At 40.4% G+C, this 23,933-nt stretch overlaps 1 protein-coding gene across 1 annotated transcript; it reads left to right on the forward strand.

Annotated features, from left to right (window-relative positions):
* Positions 1–362: 362 nt before the first annotated feature.
* LOC148843116 (uncharacterized) lies at positions 363–842 on the forward strand. Its single transcript, XM_088959372.1, has one exon. It carries the CDS (start codon positions 363–365, stop codon positions 840–842), a length of 480 nt encoding a protein of 159 aa, XP_088815498.1.
* Positions 843–23,933: the final 23,091 nt, after the last annotated feature.

Raw genomic sequence — 23,933 nt, forward strand, 5'->3', positions numbered from 1 at the left:
GTGACACGCAAGAGGAGATCCAAGAAGGGATCTCATGGGTTTATTATGAGAATGAGCCTAGAGATAGCTCTCCCAAAGACAAAGGCGTCAGCTCAAAGCATAGCAAGCGTGATAAGTCAATTGACAAGCTTGCAACCATGGACAAGCGCATCATGCGCTGTGAAGCAGTGGTTGGAGAAACTTGTGACTGCGTGGACGAGCTTCAACTCAACCTTGAGACCGTAGCTTCGGTCATGGAAAGATTGGAGGACCAGTCCGATGATAGTTCCAACAAGCCAGACAACCCACTAGAAGACTTGGTGAAGTGCCTATAGATCTAGCTCGAAGACTTGAAGGGCAAAGTGACCCTTCTGAAGAGGCTAATGGCCAATACAGCCAGCACACCTGCTGCTCTAGCCCCTCCAAAGATCAAAGTCCACGAGCCTACCTCATATGCAGTGACCCGCGATGCCCGGGAGCTTGACAACTTCTTGTGGCAAATGGAACAATATTTCACCGCCGCTGAACTTGTTGAGGAGGCGGCCAAGGTGCGTACAGTTGTTATGTATCTTACTGATGTTGCTATGTTATGGTGGCGCAGGAGATGTGCCGATGCGGAGCGAGGATTATGCTCCATTAATACCTGGTCCATGTTCAAGAGCGAGATAAAGTGCCAGTTCTATCCAGAGAATGTGGAGTACCAAGCCCGTCGGAAGCTCAAAAACCTAAAACACACGGGCTCATTGCATGAGTACGTGAAGGAGTTCTCCGCACTATCGCTCGAGATCACGGACATGTCAGATAAGGACCTGCTCTTCAACTTCATGGATGGCCTACAACAATGGGCCGAGCTTGAACTCTAGAGATGAGGTGTGAAGGACCTCGCCACAGCCATGGCCGTTGCTGAACAACTGGTAGACAGCAGACGACCAAGCAAAGACGGCCCCAAACCCAACTCATATCAAGGTGTAGGGAAGGTTGGAGGTGATGGGAAACCTTACTACGTGCCCAAGGGAGACTCTGGGCCAAGTAAACCCAACACTATGAAGTTCTACAGGAGACCCGAAGGAGACTCTAGTTACAGGGGTGGCCAGTTTGTGAAGAGAACACCTCCAGCACCATGCTTCATCTGTGAGGGAAAACATTGGACTAAGGATTGTCCTAGTCGGGGGAAGCTCAATGCCTTGCTCGCAAAGCTTATTGATGATGAGCATAGCGAGGAGGAGAAGGGACTAGGGGAGACAAGAATGGGGGCTCTACAAAGACTCAATGCAATGAAGAAGAAGACGAGCCCGCAAGGAGCATCGAAGTTCAAGCCAAAGGGACTGATGTATGTAGACATTCGCTTGAATGGTAAGCCAACAAGAGCCATGGTGGATACAGGTGCTACCCACAACTTTATCTCTATGGAGGAGGCATCTCGAGTAAAACTTGCACCTACCAAGGAAGTCGGATGGTTGAAGGCTGTGAACTCTAATGCCAAACCCATACAAGGTGTAGCTCATGGGGTGGTCTTGTAACTTGGTGACTGGGAAGGGACGATAGACTTCTCTGTCGTGCCCATGGATGATTTTCAGGTTGTTCTCGGCATGGGCTTGTTAACTCAAGTAAAGGCGGTGCCCATGCCTTTCCTCAACAAAGTGTGCATATTCGAAGATCAGACCCCTTGCATGGTTCCAGTTGTGCCAGAGATCACGTCCACCCCCAAGATGCTCTTAGCATTGCAACTCAAGGATGGAGTGCGGAAAGGACATGCCACTTACCTAGCCACATTGGTGGACTCCGACTTGCCTGACCAACCAACCGGGCATATCCCGCCAGCGATTGCTATGGCACTAGAAGAATTTCAGGATGTCATGCCTCCCACATTGCCGAAGAAGCTTCCCCCAAGGAGAGAAGTTGATCACAAGATTGAGTTGGAGCCTGGAACCAAACCACCGGCACGCCCGCCATACAGAATGTCTCCTCTTGAGCTGGCCGAGCTATGAAAGCAGTTGATTGAGTTGTTGGATGCTAGATTGATTCGGCCTTCTAAGGCCCCTTTTGGAGCACCAGTCCTGTTTCAAAAGAAGCATGATGGATCTCTTCGGCTCTGTATTGACTACCGAGCTCTCAACAAGCTCACCATCAAGAACAAATATCCCATACCTTTGGTGGCCGACCTCTTTGACCAGCTCAGCAGGGCCAAGTACTTCACCAAGCTAGACCTGAGGTCGGGGTACTATCAAGCGCGCATAGCTGAAGGAGATGAACACAAAACAGCTTGTGTTACACGATATGGGTCCTTCGAATTTTGGGTCATGCCCTTTGGGATCACCAATGCTCCAACCACCTTTTGTACATTGGTGAACAGAATATTTCATCCCTACCTAGACCAATTTGTGGTTGTGTATATTGATGACATTGTAATTTACAGTAGAACCTTGGAGGAACATGTTGACCACCTCCGTACTGTTTTTCAGGTCTTGCGGGACAACAATCTATTTGTTAAGAAGGAGAAATGTTCTTTTGCCACAGAAGAGGTGGCTTCCTTGGACATATAATTCGAGCAGGCACAATTAGCATGGATCCAGCTAAAGTCAAGGCCATTCAAGATTGGGCACCGCCCACCTGGGTCACCAAACTTCGCTCCTTCCTTGGCCTCGTGAACTACTATCGAAGATTCATCTCTGGTTTCTCAGCACGAGCCATTGCCCTCACCAACTTACTGAAGAAGACTAGTACGTGGACCTGGAGTGAATGTTGCCAAACAGCTTTTGATGACTTGAAGAGAGCTGTCTCAGCTGAACCTGTCCTCGACTTGCCTGATCCAAGCAAGACGTATGAGCTACACATAGATGCTTCTGATTTTGCCATTGGTGGGGTCTTGATGCAAGAAGGACATCCCATTGCCTTTGAAAGCCGCAAGTTGAATGATACAGAGAGGAGGTACATTGTGCAAGAGAAGGAGATGACAGCCATCGTCCACTGCCTCTGCACATGGCGACACTACCTGCTTGGCTCCAAGTTCATGGTCAAGACTGACAACATAGCTACTAGTTATTTTCAGTCGCAGAAGAAGCTGAGCCCTAAGCAAGCTCAATGGCAAGATTTCTTAGTGGAGTTTGACATGACTCTAGAGTACAAGCCAGGGCCGGTGAATAGGGTCGCTGATGCACTTAGCAAGAAGGTCGAACTTGCAGCACTATCCATAGGTGAAAGTCCCTCTCAAAGCCAGATCAGACTGGACATCATTAAGAGCATCAAGGAAGGACTCCAGAAGGACCCCATCACTCAGAGCCTATTGACAACGGCTCGTGAAGGGAAGACTAGGCGGTTTTGGGTTGAAGAAGGCCTTCTTTTGACAAAGGGAAGGCAGATATTTGTACCGAGAGTTGAAGACTTGAGGAAGACTCTCCTACGTGAATGTCATGACAGCTTTTGGGCAGGACACCCCAGGTGGCAGCGTACCTTGGCACTTCTACAACATGCCTACTATTGGTCTCATATGGAGCAAGATGTTCGAGAATACACAAGGACATGCCTGATTTGCCAGCAAGACAAGCCTGAGCGTGCCAAGCCTCTTGGACTCCTACAACCTCTTCCAACTCCCTCACAACCTTGGGAGAGTGTTTCCATGGACTTCATCAGCGGTCTTCCTAAAGTGGGAGACTATGCATCCATCATTGTTGTCGTTGATAGATTTTCTAAGTATGCCACTTTCACCCCAGCACCAAGGCACCTTTCAGCTGAAGACATGGCATACCTTTTCTTCAAGCACGTGGTGAAATATTGGGGAGTCCCACAGAACATTGTTAGTGATCGAGATCCCTGATTCACTAGTGCTTTCTGGACAGAACTATTCAAGCTTCTTGGCTTGAACTTGAACTTCTCTAGCAACAGCCATCCAGAGTCAGATGGGTAGACAGAGAGAATGAATTCCCTCCTTGAAGAGTACCTCCGCCATTTTGTATTAGCTACACAGAAGAATTGGGTTCAATTGCTGGACATTGCACAATTCTCCGTCAACTCACAAAAGAGCTCCTCCACCAATCAAAATCCTTTTGAAGTCATCACCGGCCAACTACCAAGATGTCCGCACAGCATTGTCAACGACCATCAAGGAAGAAGCCCTTGAGCCTTCACTTTCACCAGGGAATGGAAAGAATGCCTTGACATCATTCGAGCCTCCCTAGAGAAAGCCTCCAGAAGAATGAAGAAATGGGCCGATTTGGGTAGACGACCCGAGAACTTCCAAATAGGTGACCTGGCCTTAGTAAAACTCCATACCCATTGCCTTAGGTTCTTTCGAAGAGTACACCTCGGGCTTGTGAGAAAATATGAGGGACCTTGCAAAATAATAGCCAAAGTAGGAGCTTCAGCCTATAGACTCAAATTACCCATTGGCTAAAAGTACACCCTGTCTTTCATGTAAGCCAACTTAAACCCTACCATGCCGACAACCAAGATACCTCCCGAAACCAAAGTCAACGCCCACACCCATCCTACCAACCACCCAAGAACCGATCCCTCGACTCCATCCTCAACCATAGGTTGTCCCAATCCTCCCAAACATCAGAATGGGAGTACCTGGTGAAGTGGAAGGGACCTACAGAAGAAGACACATGGGAGCTAGCAGAAGACCTCCTTCCATTCGTAGAGAAGCGGGATGAGTACCTGAGGAAGAATCTATGAGGATGAAGATTGAATTGAGTGGGGGAGACTATGACGGTTCAGCCACCATCAGCACGCCATCTAAGTGTTTTGGGTTGGGTCCTTGTACTCTTTTTGTAAGGGGTGTATGCCAATGGCAATTATGTAAATAGTAGTATGCATGTACAATATTTTGATGTATTATTCTGTCACTACCCCAAAAGCTTAACGTACTCTTTGATGGGAGGTAGGTAGTCGAGTGAACTCATAAGTGTGTAAAGGTTAAGCACGAGATCCCCTCAACACTGTACTGTGTGCTTGTGCTTACCACTGATTAATGCAATACAAGTGGCCTTTTGTCTAATTTGTGTGCACTCCTATTTCCTTTTGTGTGTTGTTGCTTGCATTTGTAGGCTTTCTCGACCCCAATCGAGTGCCGTACGGGGCCCCGTCGACTAGCCCCGTGACAACGTGGCATTAGTTAGGATTGAAAAATGATAAAATTAATTAAAATAATTTTTTTGAGAAAAATATAAATTTTTAATCACTAAAAAATACAAAAATTAAGAAAAATCTGAAAAAAAATAATTTTGGAGGATGGGTGGTTGCTTGGAACACCTACAAAAAAATTTGTGCACCAAAATAAGCTGGTTTCATGCCGAAAAGTATTGATAGAAATGGTTTTTCACAAATATTTAATTTCTAGAATTTATAAAAAATTAGGAAAATTTATTTTGTGGAAATGGGATTGCATGGAATCAAAAGGGAACACTCCCACACTACTTTTATGAAAAGATGAGCTAGTCTCATGCAAGAAAGGTGCATAAAGACAAGTTTGGGACTGTCAACCAAAGCGGTGACATGGGGGTGTGTATGGGTGATATGTTGAAAGAGCAACAATGGTCACAAGTGCATTGTGCGTGTGCACATCCCTTGCACCAAGACACACAACATGAGGCACCATTTGCAATGTGAGTGTGCACACCCAGTCCAAAATGATGCAGCATGGGGCATTGTGTGCAGTGTCAGCACATCCACCACGATGCACACCCACTTGCGCCCTGTGTTAATGGTGTAGTAGGGTTGTAAATTACACACTATGCAAAGGTGGAATTGGCACACCTAACACAAGTGGTAGTGTTACAACACTACACTAGACATGGTGTGTGTAGGTGGGTGTAGTACGGCTGTAAACTACTACACGATGTGTTACAGCTTTGCCACTGCAACAGTACAAAACACTACATGTAGTGTTAACACGTCGTTTAACACACACCATGGTAGTTTAGTGTTTTCTAATATTGGTCACCGCATGTGGAGGCACCACAGTAACCACTTGCACCATGACACACACCATGGGGGCACCACAGAACAGCCACACATGATAGTTCACGCAGCCGCCACGCACGCGCACGCATGCAGCCGCCGCAGCGTGCGCACACCTGCTCCCGTGCATGCACGCACACACCCCGCTGCGTGCGCACACCTGCTCCCGCGCACGCCTAAGGCAGTTCATGCCTTGGCCCTACAATTACATACCAACTTTGATGTGTGGCTCATTGTGACACTAGCAAGTGCACTAGCCGTTCAAGTAATAAAGTAGTGAGTGAAGTATCGTTCCCACGAGGATTTAGGAAACAATTACCAATACTAAATTGAGCACTTCTTATCTGATCAACAAATAAATCAAAACTTTAATGAAAGCTAAAAAATCCTAAATTAAAATCTATCTAAATCATTGGCCCAATTGCCTTCAAATCAGGTTAGAAGAGTAAGCAGTAAATGTCAATCTCAGAATTCAGCAATCTATCAATTTGGATCATTCGAATAAATCATGATTGAGCTTTGGTTTGGTGAAGCCCCAAGGTCATAAACAGCCTCTCTCAAGCGCATGTTCATCCTATGCATGAGTGACGGTTCTTCTATCTCTAGCAAGAATTTAATCCCCATGCATGCATTTCTTCAAACACTTCTACGTCATCAATTCAAATCTGAATTGATCACCAACTGAATTGTGCAAGTTATCTCTAACCTTGCACTCAATTCAGTTCTTGAATATTCCTAGAGTCTCTCTCAAGCACTCTAGGAATTCCAAGCTTTAGATCCATTCAGCCAATCTGAAAATTGCAGATCTGAATTCTCTTTCAAGCAATTCAGATCTTGCAATCTCAGATCTGAGAATTTAGATCTGAGTTTTGAAGGTTAGTTGGCCGAATTAATCTACAATAACACCCTTATTCAAGAAATTTCAAGTACAATTCATGACCATTTGAATGAATCAAAAAGAATTAGATTGCTGAACTGAAATTTTACAAGCTGAAATACATCAAGGAAGAATGGAAACAAGGAGAAAGAATAAAGAAAATATAACAAAGAAACTGAATTCAAATCAAAAGAGAATGAAACTACAAATGATTTATTACAAAAGATCTTTGAATCACAAACCCTCAATTCGAACTCACCTTCTCTTCTAGCTTACTTGTCTTGAACTTCCTTCAGCCCTTCTTCTTCTTCTTCCTTGCGCCTAGCCTTCTTCTCTTCTCTTCTCTCAAGGTGCTCGAACCTCTAAGAGTGGGAGAGCCTTCCTCTCAAGCAATTGAACACCTCTCCACCCTCCTAGAGGCCTCCTTATATAGTTTTTCAAGGGGGCTCTTGCCCCCTTCTTGAAGCCTCTAGAATGGGGTGTATTACACCCCTTTCTTGAACTTTTAGAGCTCTCTTGAAAGCCTCCTAAGGGCTGCTATTTGGGCTGCACTTAGGCTCTCTCTTAGCACATGATAGCTATACATTGAGCTGCTCTTTTGGGCTGAGAATGGGCCTTCCTTGCTGGGCCGAATTCTACTCATAGCTAGGCTTTATTTTCTTGGGTTTTCTCAAGGAATTCACTTGCTCTTCTTGGGCCGAAGTGCTCTCTCTTGCTTCCATAACCGGGCTGGACTGAAATTGGTCTTTTTGAACCTTCTTTTCTTGCCTTTTTCCTTCTTTTTCTTGGATTAATTATCCCTGAACTTATTCTTAGCATTAAGCTAAATTAAGGCAAAAATTAATAAAACCGGCATAAAAATCCATGCTAAAGTACTCAAAAATTATAGATAAATTGTACGTTCATCAACTTCTTACCAGCTTTCATACTAGCTTCTCTCCAATAATTTCCTTACAATTACTTACACGTTTAACCTGAAAATTGACCAAGTGAACATGCTAATGGCCTATTTAGAATAGGAATATTTTAATTCATAATTCATTAAAGAAGTAGGTCAAAGGTCTTATTATCTTATGCAATTATTGTGCTTAATGCAATTAAGAGCTTGGAATAGTCTTATCTTTGAATTATTGTGGCAGTTCATTAGATAAGATAAGATTAGAAATAGAATTAGGATAAGATTGGAATAGTCTATGAATTATTGTGCTTAATGCAATTAAGAGCTTGGCCACCTCTTAATTGATTTGAGTTATGTGAATGAATCGAGAGAGGAATCCACATAATCTACTGAATAATTCATAGTGTGAATTGAATGATATATAGAGATATATATACATGATTCATTTGAATTTAATGGTTTTCTTGGACTTAATGCACTCCCATCTTGAGAGCTCTACTCGAGAGGTCGAAGGGTTACCTGATGGGCGTAGGTTTAGTATATCTCAAGAGAGAATATTGAATAAAATTGGAAAGACCTCAGCTTATGGGAATGACAAATAATCTTGGTTAATCAAACCCATCAATATTGATTACATTGGTTAGGTGGACCAAAAGTTCTAGCGATTTCATCCATTGCATATTCGGTTAGTGATCACCTTTGTTTCCATTTTTTTTTCAAGTCTTTATTTCAGTAGTTCTTGCTCAAATCTGAATATTGATTGTCCAAATAATTGGAGAAGATGGAATTATTTCGTTAAATCCCCGTGGGAACGATATTATTATACTACTTGATAACTAGTGCACTTGCTGGGGTTATATATTCATAGCTATCAGGAGTTTAGTGTTTTCTAATATTGATCACCGCATGTGGAGGAACCACAGTAACCACTTGCACATGGGGGTTGCATAGAATAAAAAATGAACACACCCACATGTGGCAGTTCACGCAGCAAGCCACGCGCGCACACACGCAGCCCGCCGCGCACACGGCCGCGCACGCTCAAGCTAGTGCACGCCTGGGCCCCACAACTACATACCAGCTTCTTGCCAGTTTTCAGACCAGCTTCTCTCCAATGAATGTGGGCCCCATATACATTTTTTCAAGATGGGCTCAAATACATTTTTTCAAGATGGCCCCACAAACATTTTTTTAAGGTGGGCCAAACATGCATTTTCTCAAAATTGGCCCCATATACATTTTTCAAGGTGGGCCCCACAACTGCATACCAGCTTCTTACCAGCTTATCTCCAATAATTTCCCTACAATTACTTACACGTTTAACCTGAAAATTCACCAAGTGAACATGCTAATGGCCTATTTGGAATATGAACACTTTAATTCGTAATTCATGAAAGAAGTAGGGCGAAGGTCTTATTATCTTATATTTGTTACACGTCATAAACAAAACGAATTGATATAATAGGCCATATGGTTTGATGGTCGTTCCCTGTTATTGTGAGATGTGTGTTCGAATCCTTTTAGCCACTACATGGCACTTTATTTTCACCTTATATAATAAGTTATAACATATATATTTGGAGTTTTGAATTCTAAATCTATGCCTTATAACAATAAAAGTACGCCAAATGAGACAATGTTTCAAATTATTTTATATTGGGTTGGCCATTTTACTTAAAATTATGTATAATGCAAACAATTGTTTAGATCCAAAGTCACCACCAACGTTTTGGATCTAATGAGTCGGATTGTGCCCAAATGTATTAAACACCAAGCCCGAACTCTTAGATGGTATATAATGGGTATCGAATCAAACGAAATCCATTCGGAAACCGAGCATCTCTCCAATGGCGCCCCCCCGGGGAGCCCTCCCCCCAAAGAGTATGTTAAGCTTTTGGGGCTCTACTAGGAGGAAACCTCAAATTTTTGAAAAATCATACTGGGGTGGCTTATCTTGAGATCTACGGCTTAGATTGGTCTTACACTTGACACGTGGCATAGTTAGGACAGAAAAATGATAAAAGAAAGTAAAATAAAATTTTTCAGAAAAATATTAGTTTTTAAACACTAAATATTACCAAAAATGGAGAAAAATATGAAAAATAATTTTGGAGGATGGGGAGAATCAAAAAGGAACACACCCACACGTGGCAGTTCACGCAGCAAGCCGCGTGCGCACGCACCTTGCCGTGCGCAGTCATAGAACGCCGCGCGTGCACCCGCGCACGCCCAAGCTAGTGCACGCCTGGGCCCCACAACTACATACCAGCTTCTTGCCAGTTTTCTTACCAGCTTCTCTCCAATGTATGTGGGCCCCACATACATTTTTTCGAGATGGCCCCATATACATTTTTTCAAAGTGGGCCAAAGATGCATTTTCTCAAGATGGGCCCCATATACATTTTTTAAGGTGGGGCCCACAACTACATACCAGCTTCTTACTAGCTTCTCTCCAATAATTTCCCTACAATTACTTACATGTTTAACCTGAAAATTCACCAAGTGAACATGCTAATGGCCTATTTGGAATAGAAACATACTGGGTTGGTTATCTTGAGATCTATGGCTTAGATTGGTCTTACACTTGACACGTGGCAATAGTTATGACTGGCAAATAATAAAAATAATTTTTTAGAGAAGAATATTAGTTTTTAATCACTAAAAATTACCAAAAATGGAGAAAAATATGAAAAATAATTTTGGAGATGGGGGTTGCTTACAATCAAAAAGGAACACACCCACACGTTGCAGTTTACGCTGCAAGCCGTGCGCGCTCGCAGGCCGCCGCGCGCGCCCTCTCGCAGCCCGCCACACACATGCATGCATGCAGCCCGCCGCGCGCGCGTGCCTGTTCGAAGCCCGCCGTGCCATTGATTACTGCAATACAAGTTACCTTTTGTCTAATATGTGTGCATTTTTGTTGCCTGGTGTGTGTTGTTGATTGCTTTCATAGGCTTTCTCGACCCCATCGAGCGCCGCACGGGGCCTCGCTGATTATCCCCGTGACAACGTGGCATTAGTTAGAACTGAAAAATGATAAAAATAATTAAAATATATTTTTTGAGAAAAATATTAGTTTTTAATCACTAAAAATTATCAAAAATGGAGAAAAATATGAAAAATATTTTTGGAGGATGGAGATTGCTTAGAATAAAAAAGGAACACACCCACAAGTGGCAGTTCATGCAGCAAGCCGCGCGCGCAAGCACGCAGCCCGCCGCGTGCGCCAGTTCAAAACATGTCGCGCACGCGCCGGCGCACGCCAAAGCTAGTGCACGCCTGCGCCCCACAACTACATACCAACTTCTTGCCAATTTTCTGACCAGCTTCTCTCCAATGAAGGTGGGCCCCACATACATTTTTTCAAGGTGGGCCAAACATGCATTTTCTCAAGATTGGCCCCATATACATTTTTTCAATGTGGGCCCCACAACTACATACCAGCTTCTTACCAGCTTCTCTCTATAATTTCCCTACAATTACTTACACGTTTAACCTGAAAATTCACCAAGTGAACATGCTAATGGCCTATTTGGAATAGGAACATTTTAATTCGTAAGTCATTAAGTAGGGCGAAGGTCTTATTACACGTTATAAACAAAACGAATTGATATAATAGGTCATATGGTTCGATGGGCGTTCCCTCTTATTGTGAGATGTGCGTTCAAATCCTTTTAGCCACTACATGGCACTTTATTTTCACCTTATATAATAAGTTATAAGATATATGTTTGGAGTTTTGAATTCTAAATCTATGCCTTATAACAGTAAAAAGTACGCCAAATGAGACAATGTTTAAATTATTTTACATTGGGTTGGCCCTTTTTACTTAAATAAGCTTTTGGGGCTCTACTAGGAGGAAACCTCACATTTTTGAAAAATCATACTGGGATTGGTTATCTTGAGATCTATGGCTTAGATTGGTCTTACACTTGACACGTGGCATTAGTTATGACTGAAAAATGATAAAAATAATTAAAATAAATTTTTTGGGAAAAACATTAGTTTTTAATCACTAAAAATTACCAAAAATGGAGAAAAATATGAAAAATAATTTTGGAGGATGGGGGTTGCATAGAATCAAAAAGGAACACACCCACACGTGGCAGTTCAAGCAGCATGCCACGAAAACACGCCCAAGCTAGTGCACGCCTGGGCCCCACAACTACATACCAGCTTCTTGCCAGTTTTCTTACCAGTTTCTCTCCAATGTATGTGGGCCCCACATACACTTTTTCAAAATGGGCCGAACAACTACATACCAGCTTCTTACAAGCTTCCCTCCAATAATTTCCCTACGATTATTTACACGTTTAACCTGAAAATTTACCAAGTGAATATGCTAATGGCCCATTTGGAATAAGAACATTTTAATTCGTAATTCATGAAAAAAGTAGGCATAAGGTCTTATTATCTTTTGTTTGTTACACGTCATAAACAAAACGAATTGATATAATAGGCCATATGGTTTGATGGTCATTCCCTCTTATTGTGAGAAGTGTGTTTGAATCATTTTAGCCACTACATGGCACTTTATTTTCACCTTATATAATAAGTTATAACATATATATTTGGAGTTTTGAATTCTAAATCTATGCCTTATAACAGTAAAATTATGTATATTGCAAATGAATGTTTAGATGCGGAGTCACCACCAACGTTTTGGATCTAATGAGTCGGATCGTGCCCAACGTGTATTAAACACCAAGCCCGAACCTTTAAAAGGTGTACAATAGCTATCGAATCAAATGTGTGTTCAAGGTGGGTTCCCTCTAAATGTCACTTTTGTTTGATGGTCGTTCCCTCTGAATGTCAGATGTGTGTTCAAGGTAGGCCCCACAACTACAAGCCGAACGCGTACGCACCCCGCCGCACGCACAAGCAGGACTCCGCGCGCACCCGCTCGCAGCCCGCCGTGCGCGCGTGCGCATGCACCCCGCCTGGCGCGCACGCAGCCCACCGTGTGCGCCTGCTCGCAGTCCACCTCGCGCGCGCTTGCGCACGCCCAAGCTAGTGCACGCCTGGGCCCCACAACAACATACCAGCTTCTTGACAGTTTTCTTACCAGCTTCTCTCTAATGTATGTGGGCCCCACATACATTTTTTCAAGGTGGGCCAAACATACATTTTTTCATGATGGGCCCCATATACATTTTTTCAAAGTGGGCCCCACAACTAAATACCAACTTCTTACCAGCTTCTCTCCAATAATTTCCCTACAATTACTTACACGTTTAACCTGAAAATTCACCAAGTGAACATGCTAATGACCTACTTGGAATAGAACATTTTAATTCGTAATTCATGAAAGAAGTAGGGCGAAGGTCTTATTATCTTATATTTTTTACACATCACAAACAAAACGAATTCATATAATAGGCCATTTGGTTTGATGGACGTTCCCTCTTATTGTGAGAAGTGTGTTTGAATCGTTTTAGCCACTACATGGCACTTTATTTTCACCTTATATAATAAGTTATAACATATACATTTGGAGTTTTGAATTATAAATCTATGCCTTATAACAGTAAAAAGTACGCCAAATGAGACAATGTTTCAAATTATTTTATATTGGGTTGGCCCTTTTACTTAAAATTATGTATATTGCAAGCGAATATTTAGATAGGGAGTCACCACCAATGTTTTTGATCTAATGATTCGGATCGTGCCCAACGTGTATTAAACACTAAGCCCGAACCTTTAAATGGTATACAATGAGTATCGAATCAAATGGAATCCACTCGGAAACCGAGCATCTCTCCAATGGCGCCTCCCGGGGAGCCCCCCCCCCCAAGAGTACATTAAGCTTTTGGGGATTTACTAGGAGGAAACCTCACATTTTCGAAAAATCATACTGGGGTGGGTTATCTTGAGATCTACGGCTTAGATTGGTCTTACACATGACAGGTGGCATTAGTTAGGACCGAAAAATGATAAAAATAATTAAAATAATTTTTTTGTGAAAAATATTAGTTTTTAATCACTAAAAATTACCATAATTGGAGAAAAATAATTTTGGACGATGGGGGTTGCTTAGAATAAAAAAGGAACACACCCACACGTGGCAGTTCAAGCAGCAAGCCGCACGCGCTCACATGTCGCCACGCGCACTCGCTGGCCGTTACGTGCGCACGCACCCTGTCGCGTGCGCTCGCAGCCCGCCGCATGCGCCCGCTCATCGCCCGCCGTGCGCTTGCGCCCACGCACGCCCAAGCTAGTGCACGCCTAGGCCCCACAACTACATACCAGCTTCTTTCCAATTTTCTTTCCAGCTTCTATCCAATGTATGTGGGCCACACATACATTTTTTCAAGATGGCCCCATATACATTTTTTAAAGGTGGGCCAAACATGCATTTTCTCAAGATGGGCCCCATATACATTTTTTCAAAGTGGGCCCCACAACTACATACCAGCTTCTTACCAGCTTCTCCCCAATAATTTCCCTACAATTACTTACAGATTTAACCTGAAAATTCACCAAGTGAACATGCTAATGGCCTATTTGGAATACGAACATTTTAATTCGTAATTCATGAAAGAAGTAGGGCGAAGGTCTTATTATCTTATATTTGTTACACGTCATAAACAAAACGAATTGATATAATAGGCCATATGGTTTGATGGTCGTTCCCTCTTATTGTGAGATGTGTGTTCGAATCCTTTTAACCACTACATGGCACTTTATTTTCACCTTATATATTATGTTATAACATATATATTTGGAGTTTTGAATTCTAAATCTATGCCTTATAACAGTAAAAAGTACGCCAAATGAGACAATGTTTAAATTATTTTACATTGGGTTGGCCCTTTTTACTTAAAATTATGTATATTGCAAGCTAATGTTTAGATCCGGAGTCCCCACCAACGTTTTGGATCTAATGATTCGGATCGTGCCCAACGTGTATTAAACACCAAGTCCGAACCCTTAAATGGTATACAATGGCTATCGAATCAAATGGAATACATTCGGAAACCGAGCATCTCTCCAGTGGCGTCCCCCGGGGAGCCCCCCCCCCCAAAGTGTACGTTCAGCTTTTGGGGTCTAGTAGCAAGAAACATCACATTTTTGAAAAATCATACTGGGGTGGGTTATCTTGAGATCTACGGCTTAGATTGGTCTTACACTTGACACGTGGCATTAGTTAGGACTGAAAAATGATAAAAATAATTAAAATAATTTTTTTGAGAAAAATATTAGTTTTTAATCACTAAAAATTAGCAAAAATGGAGAAAAATATGAAAAATGATTTTGGGGGATGGGGGTTGCTTAGAATCAAAAAGGAACAAACCCACACGTGGCAGTTCACGCAACCCACCGCGCTCGCCCGCTCGTAGCCTGCCGCGCATGCGCACGCACGCAGCCCGCCGCGCACGCCCATGCTAATTCACGCCTAGGACCCACAACTACATACCAGCTTCTTGCCAGTTTTCTTTCCAGCTTCTCTCCAATGTATGTAGGCCGCACATACATTTTTTCAAGATGGCCCCACATAAATTTTTCAAGGTGGGCCAAACATGCATTTTCACAAGATGGGCCCCATATACATTTTTTCAAGGTGGGCCCCAAAACTACATACTAGCTTCTTACTAGCTTCTCTCCAATTATTTCCCTACAATTACTTACACGTTTAACCTGAATATTCACCAAGTGAACATGCTAATGGCCTATTTGGAAAAGGAACATTTTAATTCGTAATTCATGAAAGAAATAGGGCGAATGTCTTATTATCTTATATTTGTTACACGTCATAAACAAAACGAATTGATATAATAGGCCATATGGTTTCATGAGTCGGATCGTGCCCAACGTGTATTAAACACCAAGCCCGAACCCCTAAATGGTATACAATGGGTATTGAATCAAACGGAATCCATTCGAAAACCGTGCATCTCTCCAATGGCGCCCCCCCGAGGACCCCCCCCCCCAAAGATTACGTTAAGCTTTTGGGGCTCTACTAGGAGGAAACCTCACATTTTTTGAAAAATCATGCTGGGTGGGTTATCTTGAGATCTACGGCTTAGATTGGTCTTACACTTGACACGTGGCATTAGTTAGGACTGAAAAATGATAAAAATCAATAAATTAAATTTTTTAGGAAAAATATTAGTTTTTATTCACTAAAAATTACCAAAAATGGAGAAAAATATGAAAAATAATTTTGGAGGATGGGGGCTGCTTAGAATCAAAAAGGAACACACCCACACGTGGCAGTTCACGCAGCAAGCCGTGCCGCACGCACCCCGCCCCGCGCGCGCGCATGCACCTCGTCACGCGTGCTCGCACGCAGCCCTCCGCGCGCGTGCTCCCGCGCACACCCAAGCTAGTGCTTGCCTAGGTCCCACAACTACCTACCAGCTTTTTGCCAGTTGTCTTACCAGCTTCTCTCCAATGTATGTGGGCCCCACATATATTTTTTCAATATGTCCCACATACATTTTTTCAAGGTGGGCCAAACATGCATTTTCTCAAGATGGGCCCCATACTAGCTTCTTACGAGCTTCTCTCCAATAATTTCCCTACAATTACTTACACGTTTAACCTGAAAATTCTCCAAATGAACATGCTTATGGCCTATTTGGAATAGGAACATTTTAATTCGTAATTCATGAAAGAAGTAGGGCGAAGGTCTTATTATCTTATATTTGTTACACGTCATAAACAAAACGAATTGATATAATGGGCAATATGGTTTGATGGTCGTTCCCTCTTATTGTGAGATGTGTGTTCGAATCCTTTTAGCCACTACATGGCACTTTATTTTCACCTTATATAATAAGTTATAACATATATATTAGGAGTTTTGAATTCTAAATCTATGCCTTATACAGTAAAAAGTACGCCAAATGGGACAATGTTTCAAATTATTTTATATTGGGTTGGCCCATTTACTTAAATTTATGTATATAGCAAGCGAATGTTTAGATCCGGAGTCACCTCCGACGTTTTGGATCTAATGAGTCGGATCGTGCCCAACGTGTATTAAACACCAAGCCCGAACCCTTAAATGGTATACAATGGCTATCAAATCAAACGGAATCCATTCGAAAACCGATCATCTCTCCAATGGCACCCCCCGAGGAGCACCCCCCCCCCCAAAGAGTACGTAAAGCTTTTGGGGCTCTACTAGGAGGAAACCTCACATTTTTGAAAAATCATACTGGGGTGTGTTATCTTGAGATGTACGGCTTAGATTGGTATTACACTTGACAAGTGGCATTAGTTAGGACTGAAAAATGATAAAAATAATTAAAATAAATTTTTTGAGAAAAATATTAGCTTTTAATATCTAAAAATTACCAAAACTGGAGAAAAATATGAAAAATAATTTTGGAGGATGGGGGTTGCTTAGAATAAAAAAGGAACACACCCACACGTGGCAGTTCACGCAGCAAGTTGCGCGCACATGCACCCCGCCACATGTGCTCGCAGGCTGGCGCGCGCGTGCATGCACCCCTCCACGCATGCACGCACGCAGCCCACCGCACGCCCGTGATCGCAGCCCGCCGCGCGCGCGCACCCACGCACGCCCAAGCTAGTGCACGCCTGGGCCCCACTAGTACATACCAGCTTCTCTCCAATGTATGTGGGCCACACATACATTTTTTCAAGATGGCCCCACAAACATTTTTTCAAGGTTGGCCAAACATGCATTTTCTCAAGATGGGCCCCATATACATTTTTTCAAGGTGGGCCCCACAACTACATACCATCTTCTCTCCAATAATTTCCCTACAATTACTTACACGTTTAACCTGAAAATTCTCCAAATGAACATGCTTATGGCCTATTTGAAATAGGAACATTTTAATTCGTAATTCATGAAAGAAGTAGGGCGAAGGTCTTATTATCTTATATTTGTTACACGTCATAAACAAAACGAATTGATATAATGGGCAATATGGTTTGATGGTCGTTCCCTCTTATTGTGAGATGTGTGTTCGAATCCTTTTAGCCACTACATAGCACTTTATTTTCACCTTATATAATAAGTTATAACATATATATTAGGAGTTTTGAATTCTAAATCTATGCCTTATACAGTAAAAAGTACGCCAAATGAGACAATGTTTCAAATTATTTTATATTGGGTTGGCCCTTTTACTTAAAATTATGTATATAGCAAGCGAATGTTTAGATCCGGAGTCACCTCCGACGTTTTGGATCTAATGAGTCGGATCGTGCCCAACGTGTATTAAACACCAAGCCCGAACCCTTAAATGGTATACAATGGCTATCAAATCAAACGGAATCCATTCGAAAACCGATCATCTCTCCAATGGCACCCCCCGGGGAGCCCCCCCCCCCTCCCCCAAAGAGTTAGAATAAGGCTCAGATGATGATGTAAATAAAATAAATATTTTTTTAATAAATTTTAAGGTGGTTGCGCCTCCACCTTGAATAAATTTTGAAAAATCAATTAAAAAACAAAGGCTGTGTTTGTTTGATTTCGGTGGAGAAATGATCAATGTGAAATTCAATCGATGGAAAAACCAATTAATGGGTTTAAAATTTTAGTGGACCATTGGAGGTTTTTTTATATGATAATTGATGTAAACCGATGTACATTTACATCAATTATTGATAGAAAAGTTAGCCGATTAGATGATTTACATCGATTTACCATAAAAACTTTACATTAAAAATAAATAATAAAAATATAAACCTATTATGAAGTTTTACACCAATCCCTATTTACACTGAAAACAAATGTAGAGATTTACCTTAATTCACATTTACACCGAAATCAAACTCAGCCAAAGGTGAAATCATATCTTAGAGGCAAATTTCAAATTAATCTCTTTTAACAGTTTTCACTTGGAGAATTTCTAGCCATATGACCAATAAGACTAACTTTTTGTGCAATCAAAGAACAGAATGACAGGCAGATTATTACAGGCACTTCGATTGATGCATTTGGAACAGTACTGCTTAATTTCAAAAACTGACAAATGACAAAGGCTCTTGTATCGTACATTCTTCTCTACTTCATATTCTTTGGTTGGTCCATAGCCGATAGGGCCATGTTGGTGTCCCTGCGGGATATCATCTCTTGTGGTTGGAGAGGGTATTGAGCCTTGCAAAAGCAGAGGCCTGATGTACTCTTATAGGGCGGAGATGATCTGCAATTATGGCTCAGTTTGGAAGGAGTATGAATACATAATTTGTAGATTGCAAAACCTTGTATCTTGAGCAAGGTTTAAAGTATTGATATGTATCAGCTAGTAATATTGATACATTTCAGAGGGTAGTTGGGACTTAAACCGATTCCTCTGAACTGATTTTGAAAAATGAATAAATAAAACTTAAAAAAAAAACACCAATACAGCCCGATGCACCCTACCGTATCAATACTTTGAACTTTCATCTTGAGTATTATTTTGTATATATTTATATTGTATACATTTGTATTTATACTCTTTCCAAACTAAACCTATGGGAATAACATATTAATCATGTTGTTTGACCCAAACATTCGTTTCATCACATAAATAAGTTAAAAGGCTAAAGTGGTCTTTTAGCATGCTTGTTAGCATCACAAACCATGTGCATTCATATTTTTATTTAAATCTTCAATTTTTTGTAACTAATTGAACAATTTGTACGTCACACTTAATAATTCTTGTGCTGAAAATGTAAATGAACCAAGCCTCACAAACTTAAGGGGCGTTTTTCAATGTGATTTTTTTTAGTTCTAAGAAAATGAGGTTCTGCATTTACAGTCTACATGTGACCCGGCCCATAAAACAGAACGGGGTTATCTGCATTTACAAGTGGAAATTGGGTGGCCCAAGTGTGGCCCGGCCCATTCTCTAGGCATGCAAATGCAAGGCTGTTGTCCGGACTCCAGGAGCACACATATTTAATTATTTTCCTTATATAATTTATAGCAAAAAAAGACTGTACAATGATAATATTCTCAAATGTATTCAAAACTCAGAGCCTCTATTGGAAAGCTAAAGCATACACACGATAAGAGCACAAGAACATGTACAAATATTTGTATGGTACATATTGGGAAAGCATTTCCTCCTCTCAAAACTTGGGGTTCTAGATTACATGAACTATGCTATTTTTGCCACATTGAGGGATGATTTTGGCTTCAAAACTGCCCATCAAGTAGGAGATACTGTTGCTTTTGGTATGAGTGCAAACACAAAATTAAGGTGAATTTTTGCTTCAGTTTGATTTTGCAATTGTTTGGTAAGAATAGTCTTTGTAATGAAATTATTTGTATTTTACTTATATATTTTTACAATCAAGGAGCAAAGTTTGATTAAAAAAGTAGAAGTAAATTTTTGTACTTAAAGTTGGTCAAGTAAAATTTATCACTGTAAAACCAAAGCAAGTTTGCATTCTAACTTTTGACCGAACTTGCATTTACATCAATGCCTATGCTTTTTGAACTCATACCAAATACAGCTAACATGGAAAATTTGCACCGCAAACATCATTCCAGGAGTGCCAAAACATGGTGAGTGTGATATGGATTGAGGAATTGAATACATTGTGAACAAAAGACTTTGGACTAAGGCGAAGAAGAAGAAGAAGAAGAAGAAGATGATAATGATGATGATTATGATGATCTCTTGTAAAGCTGCAACTTGGGCTGGGTTGGCCCAAATCCAATCTTAACCCAACTTTACTTTGGATTGACTTAAGGTTGACCCCTTGGGTAACCTGACCCAATTCGGATCCGACTCTATAGTACATGTCATATATAGAAATATGTTATATATGATATATCATACATTGATTTGTTATAGTTGTATTGCCCCTACTACATACTATCATGTCTTTCTTTTAAGATAATCATTTCACTTAATCCTAATAAAAAAAACTAAAACCTTAATAATATATTTTATTCTTTTTGAATATTTTATTCTTCATCTCCTCTTTGCTGTTTACTAACCCATAAAAGACCTATCATAAACCATAACTTATAATAAAGTAAGTCATTTCAAACACATTTTGTTTTTTCGAATTTTGTACTACAAAAACTAATAAAAACATCAACAAACAAATACTAATAAAACATATGATTAATATATATAGTGAAAGTAAAAGTTGAATTAAAATCTGAGATTAAGAAGTTTTATAAGATTTTAAGGGATGGGAAGAAGGTTGGGTTGACCCAACCTTAGTCCAACCTAAGGTTAGGGTTATGGTTGGGTGTTTAGAATCTTTAGATCTTCAGGGTTGGCCTCAACCGAACCTAACATGGCCCAACTTGCAGCCCTAATGTCCATAAAAGAAGGGTTTTTCTAAAGTTAGGGTAAGGTTCTTGGGTTGAAACTTTCCCATGCAAAAATGATGTCTAGAGGAAATTCTGGGTCTATTTTGGTTTAACAGCCATATTTCTATATAAAGATTCTTGATCGTTAGGTTTCCCTAAACAATTCAATAGGTAGATCCATAAAAGAGAATTGTTTGGGCTGAAATGACCCATACTAGCCTTTGGTTTGACTTGTTTTATGGACAGTCTGGGCCGAGATCCCTATACAACCATAAGAAAGGAAGTAGACATTTTAATTTTCATCATTAATTTCCATGCCTCAATCTTCTTCCTGTCACATCTAGGCAAAATCTATGATGCATCTGTTGCATCGTGCACCAAACAAATGTAATTGTTAAACATGAAAGTATATTTTATAAAACCTGAACCAATTAAAAATAGGTAGACTTTAAAGTAATTGATTGAAATTAAATCTATCTAAAGTAATGCTATATTCATCTAATCAATTCATAACAAACTAACAACCTCTTTATCACATTTTTAAAGGATGTTCTCCATCAGAAGCGTTTTTGTTTCCCTTGCTTCTAAAGAATGCCACCCAACAAAAGGATGCTTTCCATAAACAAAAACATGCATGGTTTCTTTTCCGAAGGGATGATGTGGGCCACACACATCAGAATTTCCATAGATCCTCATACAAGTTTTGCTTTAAAGCTCCTTTATATCATACCAAACCCACATTTGAATGGACCTGGATCTAAGAAAACTGATATCCATATATAGCAATCAGAACCTCTATTTGAATATTCTATTCTTCATGAAACATAATACCAAAAGCCATGTTTTTTGAAAGTAGAAATTCAAGTACACATTTGTTATTTCAGTCTTGTAAAAAGAAGAAAACATGGCATAACCCACAAGTGTTTTTTGCATTTTTTATTCTAGGCCCAACTTTTTTCTAAATCACTGAATCATTAAAAAAAAATTCTTGAAATCACAACAAAGGAAATAATTCATGTTACAGAACACCAACACGAACGCTTTTGTTTTCATTTGTTTTTGAAATTCTCATACCAGTGAAAAAATAAAAACATGTTGAGCACTGTTTTTTTTTCAAAAGTTTTGTTTAAAAAAACAATATATGTTTTTGAAATCATCAAAATAATGGTTTTTTAAAAAATAATAAATCTTGTAGTGTAGAAATTATATGATTTATGGAATATGTTATTAAATAACTACATGAAAACATGTTTTTAAAATAAAATTTAAAGAACAGATTTTTTGTTTCAGTTGTGAAAAAACAAAAAAAAAAAATGCACAATCAAGAATATGTTTTCCTCTTTTTGTGTGTGTTTTTGTTTTGAGAAACAATATATTGTTTTCAAATCAGATGGTTCTGATTTGTTTTTGGAATGAGCAACAAGAAAAACAATTCAAGTTGTAAAACACCCCCTAAATAGTGTCATATATAGTGTGAAATCCAAGGGTCCAAATGCAATGATGCCCCATTTGCCACATAGGCTTTGTTTGGAAAGAGTACAAATACAAATTTGTAGAGCACAAAACCTTGTTTTTTTTTTAATTATTTTGTATGCATTTACACTATTCATATTTATATTTGTACTCTTTTCAAACTGAGCCATAATAACATGCGATCCAAGTTAATGGGCCGATAGGGGTTCTTGTGGGTAGGAGATGTGAATTCAATTTAGAATGACTCTAATTGGATTAAGGTTTCTGGAAGTTGGTTTTCAAGTGTAAACGAGAATCGCTATATGCACCAATTTTCTTCCAGCAGAAAGGACTAACTGAGACGTCAACATGTTAGAACTTGTTATGGAGCACTATCTCCATTCGTAGTGTCCATTGGGAGGATATCGAGCTTGGATGAAACATTCATGTCTGCGTTTCACAATCCTCGTCTAAGTGCCTATAGGCTATATAGTAGTAGACTGCACAACTGGATACCCTTGTCGTCATTAGATTTTCGTCACGATTTGACTGACTAAGATGGTTCAATGGATTGAAAAAAAAAAAACGAACAAAACCCAATGTTTTTGCTCGTTTTGGCTTGAATTCGAATTCAAAATCTTGGGTTTTTTTGTCTTATCTTCAACGTATATGAGAACACTGTTGTGAAACGATTGGAGGACAAATTCTTATTTATTCTATATGGGTTTTGTTTTGAAGACTAGATACGATTATATATCTGAACTTCAATGGTGGATTTCTCCTCATTTTAATTTCCTTAGAGATCACAGAAGCCAGAAGACAAACTGATTGAATGAGTCTTGACCCATCTGGCCGGCCATCCAATCTAAATTAATCCACCTCTGCATATTCATTAATTAGATTGAGGTATTGACCCTCCCATCTCATAAGATTAGGTGATGTTCTACGTACGTGGGTTAATTATTGAGTACTTCGTCCCTCCGCAATATCGAGGCCCATCGCATATTTTACACGTTTGAATGCCTAAAATCATCAAACAGTGTCTGTTTATGAACTCTGGAATTATCCAAAACTCATCAAATGGTAGAATTTTCAAGCCCTTGAACATGTGCTCTGTATAGGCATTTCTGGAGCAGAGATGTAAATTAAAGCTACACGTTGAGACTCAAGGTCTAGATCATCCTTTGCGTTTAAGCTATATCTATATATTTCTATATATATACATAGCTAGATATTGTTGTGTCGATGAGATCAGTTTTAATCAATTTTAAGACTCCACAGAAAAGCTGGATTTTTGTTTGTTTCTGGCTTCAAAACTCAAAAGAAGCCAAAACTAGGTTCCATGGTTGCCCAAGGCTCTACGTTGTAGAGCAATTAACAAACTGCTAGCAACTATGATGCCAAAGACAGACTCCATGAAGTCTAGGCAAGATTCATGCGAAGAATGGCCTAGTTTCCAGCTCTCTTAATGTTCAACTGATTAATGTTGCCACTCTCTAGCTAGAGCTAGACATGTATTTACGCATCCT

This window comes from Nelumbo lutea, chromosome 8 (assembly GCF_056320005.1).
Source record: "Nelumbo lutea isolate HS-2025 chromosome 8, American lotus-T2T, whole genome shotgun sequence".
Taxonomy (NCBI): domain Eukaryota; kingdom Viridiplantae; phylum Streptophyta; class Magnoliopsida; order Proteales; family Nelumbonaceae; genus Nelumbo; species Nelumbo lutea.